This window comes from Rattus norvegicus, chromosome 13, assembly GCF_036323735.1.
Source record: "Rattus norvegicus strain BN/NHsdMcwi chromosome 13, GRCr8, whole genome shotgun sequence".
In the NCBI taxonomy this organism is placed as follows: domain Eukaryota; kingdom Metazoa; phylum Chordata; class Mammalia; order Rodentia; family Muridae; genus Rattus; species Rattus norvegicus.
In genome coordinates, this window is record NC_086031.1 from 49,972,388 (window position 1) to 49,983,393 (window position 11,006).

General features: G+C 48.7%; 1 protein-coding gene across 1 annotated transcript in view; it reads right to left on the reverse strand.

The window, feature by feature from the left end:
- Igfn1 (immunoglobulin-like and fibronectin type III domain containing 1) overlaps positions 1 to 6,816 on the reverse strand; it is a 31,874-nt gene extending 25,058 nt beyond the window's left edge. Inside the window, exons 1-6 of the mRNA XM_008769584.4 lie at positions 6,722 to 6,816; positions 5,985 to 6,072; positions 4,682 to 4,730; positions 4,181 to 4,303; positions 2,582 to 2,721; positions 983 to 1,082 (exon numbers count right to left, since the gene is read on the reverse strand). Coding sequence (XP_008767806.2) covers positions 983 to 1,082; positions 2,582 to 2,721; positions 4,181 to 4,303; positions 4,682 to 4,688 — 370 coding nt within the window. The 5' untranslated portion in view covers positions 4,689 to 4,730; positions 5,985 to 6,072; positions 6,722 to 6,816. The remainder of the gene's footprint in view (positions 1 to 982; positions 1,083 to 2,581; positions 2,722 to 4,180; positions 4,304 to 4,681; positions 4,731 to 5,984; positions 6,073 to 6,721) is intronic.
- Between the last annotated feature and the right edge of the window lie 4,190 nt (positions 6,817 to 11,006).

Below are 11,006 nucleotides of genomic sequence, written 5' to 3' on the forward strand. Positions count from 1 at the left end.
CAGAGGAGGGGACCCAAACTGCCAAATACACCAGAGTCTGCTTTTTCACTGTTTCCACAGACATTCATAATCCTCTTCTTTATCGTCCGCCCCCAATGGAGGGTCTAGGGAAACCCAGTGCACACTTTCCCCTTGCAAGCAACAGCTTTCAGGTGACAGAGTTCTAGCCAATGGCATGTTAACCAAAAGCTCTGCTTTTGAGTTTTAAGCTTTTGCTCCCTTTATGGAAGAGGTGGGTGTACTTGTGCCTCCCCGTTCCCTCTCCTCCTGCTTGAGTGTGGAATAAGTTTGAACCTTCAGTGGTCAGTCAGCCTGCTAAGGATAGGAGACCTTATCGAGCAGAGAGACAAGAACTCAATCTCTCTCCTATGACAGCTCAGAGATGTAAATGAGCCCTAAACTCTAATCTCAGAATTTCTTACTATGTGAGATAATTTTAGTATCTGTATTTCTTAAACTTCTTTTAGGATTTTTTTGGGTCCTTAGGGACAAGATGAATGTCAACGTACTTGAGAGACTAGTTTGCTTTCTCTAGAGGTATCAGTCTTCCCATTATCATAACTCAAAACCTTAAGGATTTCCAAACACCTGGCAGACCAAACCAAGCATGTCTGAGATAGAATCTAGTCTTCGTGTTCTCATCTGTCCCCTCTGATATAGACAAAATATCTCTTATAGAGTGAGAAAACTGAGATCCAGGTGGAAAAAGAAACTGACTTTGTAGAAGATGCAGGACTAGAAACCAACATCTGGGTCCTGGCCCCATTCAGAGCATCTGCCACAGGGTGTGGCTGAAGGTGTGCCTTTTAGGCACTTGCAAGCTGAGGGTCACTGGGTGGAACCAGGGTTCCTGCAAGTGATGGGGAAACAGTAGCAACAGCCTCTGGGACCTCTCTCCTCTCCTGTCACCCTGTGGTTCCTCTGAGAGAGTTCTCTAGACAAAGTTGCTGCCCTATTTGATAGGCACATGGGACAAACTCACCTTCGATGACAGTAAGCCTCACTGAGCACGTGGCTTCTCCATAGGCATTCAGGGCAGTGCAGCGGTACAGATCCGAATCCTCTCCAGTCAGCTTGTTGATCTGTGGAGAGAGGCGGAGGGCAAGGGAAGGGGGCTAGCACTGACTGCATTTATTCCATGTGCTGCCCATGGTTGTGTGTTGGAAGTATGAGGGCATACAGACATAGCTTTTCCCCTCTGAAACTCGGTCTTTATCAAGAAATACAGACACCAAAACAAACTCTGGATTCAGACAGAGGGCAGATGCTCTTGCCATCAAGGGCAATATGGGTTGCAGAAAGAGCTTGCACTGGGGGAGAGTGAGTGAATCAGCACTGAAGAAGGTTGGTCTCTGCCATGCATTACTGCTATGGGATCTTGGGCAAGTTCCCTGGCCTCTGCATTTTAATTTTCTTCACTGATAAGATGGGAATGAGAATATCTTAAAAAGTAGAGGATGATCAGATTAACTCATGTCCTCAGGCCTGACACGTGTGAGTGTTCCACGGTTAGTGTCTAGAATATTATTAATATATTAACCACAATTGCTTAAGGGTGCAGATGCTGTTTGACTGGCAGTAGGGTGCACTCCAGTACACCCCCTTTAAGCTGAAGGTATTATCAGTTGAAAATGCATTTAGTAACAGCTACCTACAAAATTTGCTCTAGCCTTGTCTACTTTAATGTGGGATAGCACACCCAAGAGCGAGATGATTAAGTCCATTTTATATATTTTCTAAATATCTCATGTAAGCCAGTGAACACAACATGCTATAGAATACGGTTATCCTCTGACCAGTGGAGGCTGCAGGTAGCGGCCATTGCTCAGAGTGGCTCGCACACACATATTTCTAACCCGTGAAGAGATCAAACTGAAAAATTGAAAACTTGGTGTGTGGTTTCTACTCAATGCACATTGCTTTTCCACTAACACAAGAGCAAAAACTGCAAGTGGAACCACGATACGTCAAGAGCTGTCGGTACTCAGTTTAGGGTGGGACACCGACCAGTGGTTCTCAACCTTCTTACTGCCGTGGCTCTTTACTATTGACCCTCACGTTGTGGTGACCCCCCCTCCCAAGCAAACACTTTTTTGTTGCTACTTTATGACTGTAGCTTTGCTACTGTTATGGATTGTAATGTAATGATCTGATATGCAGGCTAGCTGATGTATGACCCCTGTGAAAATGTTGTTTGACTGCCTGAAGGGGTCGCGACCCACATGTTGAGAACCATGGGCTAGACACGTTCTGGGAAGTTCTACTCTCTAGACTTCCTTAAAGTGTGTACTATAATTATGCTTTTCCGAGGGTGAAGAAGTGAAGACAGTAAGAGGCAAGTAACCAGCTTTCCAAAGCCAAAACTGGAGGCCTAGGACTGTGGTCCAGTACGGTCCAGGTGGTCTCCTGATTAGTAGAGAGACAATAACAAATCCACTAGGCTTCTCCTGGCTCAGAGACCTTGAAAGTAGACCCAACTGTGGGGACTATCTCTTCTTCACCTGGGGACTGGACGACATCAAGAATTTAAGGGACTAGGAAGAGACCTATGAACCATGGGTAGGAGTGGCTGTGGGCTCACCTGTAGCACATGCTCCTCTCTACCAGGAGCAGAGGAAATCTGGTACTTGCTGGAGTTGCTGAGGTCTCCTTTGGTGCTCTGCCAGTGCACATCGGGTCTGGGCTCCCCACAGACCACCGCACGAAAGATGGCATTTTTTCCTGGGGCAGGAAGAAGCAACATGGGCGGTAGAGAGGTAACATGTTATTTGGATTTAAACTTACAGCACCCTGCCTGTTGTAGTCATCCCGAAGAAGTACCTGACTGTGATCTGTGATCCCCTTACTTGGGACTCATAATGTCAGATGGAATCCACAGTTTCCAGGTACCCAGAAGTAGTGCTGGCCTGACTTCCATCGTGCAGAGGCCTGGTGTCCCCAAGAAAGATGCGGCTGGGTGCTCTGTGGTGGTGGTGGTGATGGTACGCAGGGATGGAGTGGGAATCAGATTTCTTTAGGGGTGTGTGTGTGTGTGTGTGTGTGTGTGTGTGTGTGTGTGTGTGTAATGTTGTTAACTAAAGTTTACGGCAAGGACCATTGCTAAGGAAGGAACACCAATTCCACATGGTTTCCTGTGGCCTTTTAACAGTGGTGCTCCTGAGTCAAGACTGGCCTATGAGCCACAAGCTGTGTGGCTCTTTAGGGTAAGGTTAGAAGAAACAGTGTGTTGTGTGCTCATGTGTGTGTGTATCTGTGTGTGCGTCTTGTGTATATGTGTGTGTGTGTGTGTGTGTGAGAGAGAGAGAGAGAGAGAGAGAGAAAGAGAGAGAGAGAGAGAGAGAGAGAGAGAGAGAGAGAGAGAGAGGAGACCACAGAGATCAAGTGTCTTCCTTGTTCGTGTTCTATTTTTAAAACATTATTTTTCCTTCATTTTTATTTTACGTGTATGGGCGCTTGTCTTAATGTTTGTCTGTGTGTGTGATGCCCTCAGAGGCCAGAGGAGGGCATCAGCTCCCCCTAGAACCTGCATTACAAATGGCGTGAGTGGCCACATGGGTTCTGGGAACCAAACCATGGTCCTCTGGAAGAACAGACATCTTAACCCTTGAGCCATCTTCCCAGCCTTCTTTACTAAATTTTTGAGACACCATCTCAAGATCTGAAACCCAATTGGCTAGACAGGCTATCCAAAAAGGCCCTGAAACCCTGCTGATTCTCTCCCCCTCAGTGTGCAGACTGTGTGGACCCCAGCGTCCAGCTTTCTATGTAAATACCAGGAAACCAAACTTAAATCCTCAAGCTTACGGAGCAGACACCTTACTGGCAGCCAGGGAGAAGAGAGCTTTAGCCTCTTCCTGTAGAAGACGTAGAGACAAGGAGAGGAGAGAAATGAACCTGGGGACCTGATCCCCATTTAGCATTGGCCAGCCTTTCTCCCCCCACATGAACATAGCATGGACTCTCTCACTCCTTTCCCCATTGTCACCTCTGGCTCCTGTCCCTCCTAGGAATCCAGGCAGACAGACAGATGCCACTTGAATATAGGAAGGATGGATACATAGGTGACAGACAAAGGAGGGACTGGATGCCCAGAAAGGTTAGGTGGCCAAGCCTTGTGCTTTCTAGGGAGTGGGAGAGCAGGAGCCATGACTCCCCCCAGCAGTATCCAATAGGGCCTCACCCTCTGGTAGAGCCAAGGTGACAGGCTTCTGCTTGAAGTCTGGTGTGCTGCAGCCTTCTGGGATCTCGTCCACCAGCTGCCTGATGCTCACTCCTGGGATGGAGGACTTCTTGGGGGGCTTTCCTGGGGAAAGTAGGGGGAGTTTATCTTGACCTTCCTCTGATTCAGCCAAGGTAGGCATGTCCTGCCCACTTGCCCATTGTAAGCAATGCTTTATGCTTTCTAGTGGAAATCCGGTGGTTCCTCTCTGGCTGTGGGCCCCAGGAGGACTCTGGGTGTGTGGCTAGAGAAAAGCTAGGTAAAGTAGGGTGGAAAGGGCCATTCCTCAGGAAGCAGGAGTTCAGTTCCCATGGAGGCTCAGTAAAATGGAGCAAACTCCAAAGTCCACATCGAAAAAGCAGAGGTGGCGTGTTCCCAAAGAGCTCTGGGCCCTACCTCCTCCCTGCCTTCTGGCCATGTGAGGAACCGCAATGTGGGTAGAGGGGCAGTTAGCTCTCTTACCAGCCATAGGTCCAGCTTCTTTGTGCTCCTCTGGGTGGAAACTGATCTCCTGAGGATGACAGATGAATTGCCTATGATAGCCCATGATAGCCCATTTTGCTAGCACTCCACCCATCCCGTACCACCAGGGACACCAGCCATGATCTAAGGTGAATGTTGGGGGGCAGGCAGGTGATGCCCCTAAGAAGTTGTCTAACTGCTAAAATGAAAACGATTAGCTCCTGCTATTCCCTAGAATGGCTCCACTAGACCAATTTCCCAGAGAAGAAGTAGGTGCTGCCCAGTTCCTGAGGAAAGGAAACCATGATGCCAGGACTGTATAATCTATTGCTAGCCTGGGTTCCTGGTAGGACCCAAGCCCATCACCATTCAGAGAGTAAAACCGAACTCATTCAGGAATGAGCAGTGACTTCCCAACTTTGGAATGCAAATTCTCCACCGATCTCTTAGATTTTCTACTGGGGCCCAGGAGCCTTCTGCCTCCGTCTTTAACCAGCGTGGAATCCTTCAGACCTCAAGGACTGTGGGGATGAGACCAGATTTAATGACTCCGAAGCCTTCTCTCCCCCAGGTCAATAAGATCATCAGAAACCCATTCACCGCCTTCTGAGCTTATGAACGACAGGGTCAGGTAAACAGGAGTCTACCACAGTTTCTTTCAAGCCCTTTCACTATCATCCTCCCCACCTCCAACTTCCTTAATTGCCTCCATCTGCTATTGCCTGTGTGAGAAGGAGTAGGGTAGGCTTTGGGATTGGATGAGAGCCATGAATGAGTTAAAGGGAGAATCCTCCAGCAATCCCACCTAGCACCTGAGAGGTTGAAGCATGGCCAGGCTGTTCTGTTTGGGGGAGCTATACCTGCTGCCCAAACAACTCCATCATTGATATAAAATCACACATGACAGAGCAAATTCAGTACTTTCTTGCACAACTGCCCCCACGCTGGCACTTCTGGCCCCCTGTGCAGCCTAGTCATGCCCCCCTGTGTGTGGAATGTCACTGTGTGCCAACCGCGTTCTGGAGCGGTCACTAACACCACAGGAGACACAGCCACTGCAGGAAAGGAGTCACAAGGGTGGACAGGAGAGAAGATGACTCCAATGAGCAGGGCTCAGCTGGCTATACTAAGTGGGGGTAGATACCCCAAGATCTCCTTTCTTCCCTCCCTTAGGTCAGTATCCGATTGACTGAAGCACACAGGCGCCCAGTCACACCAGAGGTGAACACAGCAGAGCCACCGCCACCATGAGATCCTGTGGCTATTTGCCACATGTCAAGTAATTCAGATACCAGTCCCTTACCTTCGGTTCCTGTGGGTCCAGTTAAGAATCAATGATGCAGGAGCCTGTGATGCTCAAGGGTCCAGAGTCATGCTACTTCAGGAATACTCTAGAAGAAACAAATCCAAAGACTAATGAGTGAGAGGCATATCTGGCTGGAGAACAGAGGGATATAGGCTTAATCAGAAAGAATGGGAAAGGGGTTTAATTCTTTCCTATGTGATTTATTCCACATCCAGGAAGACTCCTAAGTCTTCTCAAAAGCACTCATTTCAGTCTATCTCAACCAGATTCTGCGTTCCGGGCCTCAGGCTGTGTCTCCCTTAACCCTTCCCAGGGCCCATAGGTCTCACCCACTGCCCCAGAAGCTGTTCCGTTATGACATCTTAGGTCCCTGATACCTTCAACTTCTCAACAGAAAGGAACAACCAAACAGGATTCCTCTCAACTGCTTTGGCCTTGAGGTCGATACTCTAGACTGCTAGTAAGATTTTTAACTTAGTTGTCGTATTATATTCTCTAACAGGCAGCGCCTGGAAAATCAGAAATTCACTTCTGCAGGATTTTCCAAAGATACTGGTTTCCCTAGAAGTATCCGAAATGGCACCCCAGCCTGTGATCAGTCAGCCAGACAGCAATGGGGCTGTTCTGAGGCCCAGTGTCTGCTCTTTCCTGCTCAGGAAATCTAGAGCACAGCCCAGAGCCTTCCTCTGACCACTCCAAGCCAGGTGGACAGCCAGGTACACAGTGTCACCCACCTGCATGGCCCACCAGCCTCCAGCCTCCCTCCACACACTCTTCCTTCTCGGTTTCCAGTTGCTGCTGGCTGCCAGGGACTCTGAGCCGACTGGCGGTGGACAGGCAGAACTGGAACAGATGTAGGTCACTGCAAGCGCCTTGCTTGCTCTCTCTGCCCCTCCCACTCACCCCACCTACTCCTCCTCCTGTGGCCTGGGCTTGGCAGGGTGAGGCCCCCAGAGCTAAGGGACCAGTTGGGGAGAAGGCCAGATATGGAAGGGTCCTATGGCATCTACTGGCCCAGCTCATGTTTTGCAGAGCCTTAAGCTCTTTGCCCGATCAGCTGAGGGGACATTTACCCATGATGCCTCATTTATTTGATCTCTTTGAGTGGGGGATGTTCTCATCATGCCCAGCCTCAGTTTTTCAGTTAAGCTCATCCCTTGGGACCCTTGACACAGTAAGTCACACTGATACATAAAGCCACTGTCCTTTTGATAATTGTATCCCATTGTGGTACCGAACAGTCAACAGACTTTGAGATTGAGTCACAAGACCCAGGGAGACTGAAGTGCGGAGCCCAAAAGCTAAGCCCCAGACTCAGGTACTGTTAGGCCCTGGGTATACATGTGTAAGCAAACAATGAGTCTTCCCCTCATGAAGTTTAATAGAACAGAAGGATAGTGACCATCCAGTTACAAACTGAACAGGCTCTAAAAGAACCAAGAGCAAACCAAAGATACCTGAAGGTAGGAAGCTACAAAAGGGCAGCCCCAGTTCAGTCTGGACAGGTAAGGTCTAGAAGACACTATAGGATCCTAGCTTACCCGAAGAGGGCTGCTGAGTTATGACAGAATCCAACTTGAGTTTGAAAACACTCACTCTGGCTGTGTGGAGAAGGAACTGGAGGAAGATGGACAACAGATAAAGTTTGGTTCTCAGCGGGCAGTTCCATAGACCCCTGGCATTCCGACTTATGGTAAAAGGTGGAGAGGGGGCTATGAACATGAGAGAATCCTTGGTATTTCGGGTGTTTCTGTTGGTCCTCAGGGAGGTGACGCACTCTTCTCTGAGGCCTAGAGATGGCCTTGAGTTAGATTTCACTGCAGACTAGCCTCTCTCTCCCATGTTTTAGGATGTCAAGGATGTTTCTGCTCTGTGTACCACATTACATTTAGATCTGTTTCACTGTAGCAAGAAAGGAAGTTTGGGTCGCCCAGAAACAAAATAAGTCAAGTAATTTCTCTGACCTCACAGCCTATTATCAAATATGATACACAGAAACATTTAGTAGGCTGTGTGAAAGTGAGAGCCTCCAGCTGTGTAGGAGGTCCCGTGCAAGACATCGATTGTTTTCCCTATTGCTGGCATCCAGAAAGGGAAAGGATGGAGCGCCAGCCCCTTCTGGATCTCCCAGTCTCCCAGTTATCACTCAAGCCAACAGATCTAGGGTTATGACCTTTTCTTCCCCAGTGACTTTCCTATACACAGATGTCATTGGTGACCCTTCCCACTATTGCTGGTGGCACACACACCACCTGACGTGTGTGTGTGTGTGTGTGTGTGTGTGTGAGTGTGTGTGTGTGTCTTCCAAGTCTTTGCCTTCATTGAGTAGAGAATAAGGCAGAGGATTTGCCTGTACTCTCCACTCTTCCTTTAAGCTAAAGCTGTCCTGTCTCCACAGGAGAGAAATGCATTGTATGGAAAGCAGCAGGAGGCCCAGGAACCATAAAGGCTCCCTTTTGGGACCCTTTAACCCCCCATAACATAGAATTAATGATAGGGTCTCTGACATACCCATGTTAACATGCAATGGCCCTGTCATTTCAGGGCGAATTGCATAGACTTGAAAAGCAGGTAATTCCATGTAACTTGGAGAGTTTAAATTGACTCTGGGGTTACTGGGGTTCTATGCTATGGTGTAAACGCCTTTGCTCAGCTCCATGAGCCAACCAAGGGTGCTCCACATCCTCCTCTCATCCTCATGGGTCCAAGGAGAGGGGTTTTAAAAATCATAGTTCTAATTAAAGTCTTAAAAGCACATACCATACATCACACACACACACACACACACACACACACACACACACACGGGGTGGGGGGCAGGGCTGGATTCTCATGAGAAGCAGAAAACCACATATTTATTCCCTGTGCAGATGACATCAGGGGATGGGACTCCACTCACCACAGTCTTCTCCTGGGAGGTCTGAGTTAAGAGAGCTGATCAAAACATGGTCATTCCCAGAGCCTCACACCTGTCCTCCCTAGGTCATTGTCAGGGATGCTTCTGGGGCTACCACTTCCTGAGAACCATCTGCCCTTCCCAGTCTCCCAGCTCCACTTCAGGACAATGTGCCTCCCTATCTCAGTCCATCCCAGCATCAAGCCAACCTCAGTGTAACGAATCCCGTTTAGCCTCAACGGGATGAAGACCTTGGAGACCCCAAGGACACTGTCATACTTGCAAAGCTGCTTTCAGTCACAGAGTAACTAAAAAGGCCTTGCCAAGTAAGCGTCGCTGACCTCAGAGTTTGCCTAGCATGTACAGGGCCCTGGGTCCCATCCTTGGCTAAAACAAAGGAGTTGGGGGAGGCTATACCAGGAACTGTCACTAGTTGAAAAGGCTCTGACTACTGCAATTTTTAAGCCTTCTTTACAAATGGACAATGTTCATAAGTATTTCCACTTAACCAATTGCTACATTTAACTCACAAATGCAAAATGCCTTACGATGTAATCGTGCCATTCGTGGGTTGTGACAGGGTTTATTTGGTGGTTAATTTTTGGTTCCTGCCTGTGGGGTGATACAGGGATGCTGGTGACAGGTAGAAGCGAGCATCCTCTCCTTTACTCTTGCCACTGGCTTCTCTGAAGCTGTGAGGCCAAACTCACTAAAAATGGCATTGGGGGCTCTTGGGGGAGCACACCCACATCACATCAGCCCCAGAAGATGTTCCCCCTGGGAAGGAAGCAGGAGGGTATCCTAGGAAGTCATCTTTCCCTTCTCTATGACCAAACTATCGGCCGTGCCCCATTCACCATGACCATGATGCAAGAGGAGCAAACCTACCGGGAAGGCGCCCTTGAACCATCTTCCCCTAGAACTGTGATGAGGGCGGAGCCCACTCTGACCTCATGGTAACCATGCAACAAGCCCATGACAACCACACTGCTGTCACTCTGGCACATCAGTCTCCTGAGAAGACGCTCTGGATGGGCAAGAGATGGAGAAGGAGGCTACTTGGAAGCCCTGCTGGAGAGCCCCGGAATCCTCACCCAGTTCTTAGCTAAATTATACCTGAAGCAACCTTGAAAACTGTGTTGTTAGGTGGAAAGACTAGATCCGGATGAGCCTGGGGTGCTGAGTAAGAAGCACTGAGGCCATTTGGGTGAATTGGGTGAAAGGCAAGCGAACCTGAGGCAGAGCAGGGGAGCTAGGAGCTGAGCTCAATGGCGCACGCCTTTAATCTCAGCACTCGGGAGTCGGAGGCAGGTGGATCTCTGTGAGTTCACGTCAGCCTGGTCTACAGAGCGAGTTCTGGGACAGCTGGAACGAGTGAGATGTTGTCTCAAAAATAAATACATAAAACAAAATAAACAGCTTAGACAAAGAGTCGGGGAGTTGGGAACCTTGATCCCTGGAACTGGCCCAGCAGACCAGCCTGACAGACTATTGGAAACAAACTCCACCAGGGCTAAGTTAGCAGAGGAATCTTTCTTCCTGCCCCCACCCACCACAAGGATCCAGTGTTCAACAAACATAAGCTTTTGATAACATTCAAAGCCCTTCTGCCCACTGACCCCTCCTCACCTGACTTGTTCTCCAACCCAACAGGCTGACCTGTCTCCTGACTTCATTCTCCCTCCTGTCTGAAAGGCTGTCCTTGCCCTGTGATCCCCATATCAAGTGACATTTCCACATGACTGTATCCATTCACTTGAGTTTCATGTCTCAGGACTGTCCTAGAGGCATGCTCTGTCTCCCTCAGTCCTGGGAATATTACAAGGGACAGAAAGTACCTCTCATTCCTTGGACAAGACTGAACCCCCCCTAGGGCATCTTTACTAACAGAGCCTTTCCCTAGGCTAGAGTCCCAGTAATGAAGAGAAGCTATGTGCTCTTTTCCCGTCCCCATCCTGGACAGAGAAGCTCTGTTTATAAAGAAAAGAGTCCTGGTAAACCACTTGCTTAGCGGATACCATATAGGAGCCTCAAGAATGTCTTTCTCCAGAGTAAGAAAGAGCTCAACGTTATATTATCTTGTGGGCTTCATAAGGAAGGCTGTGAAGTGTTCTCTGTACTTT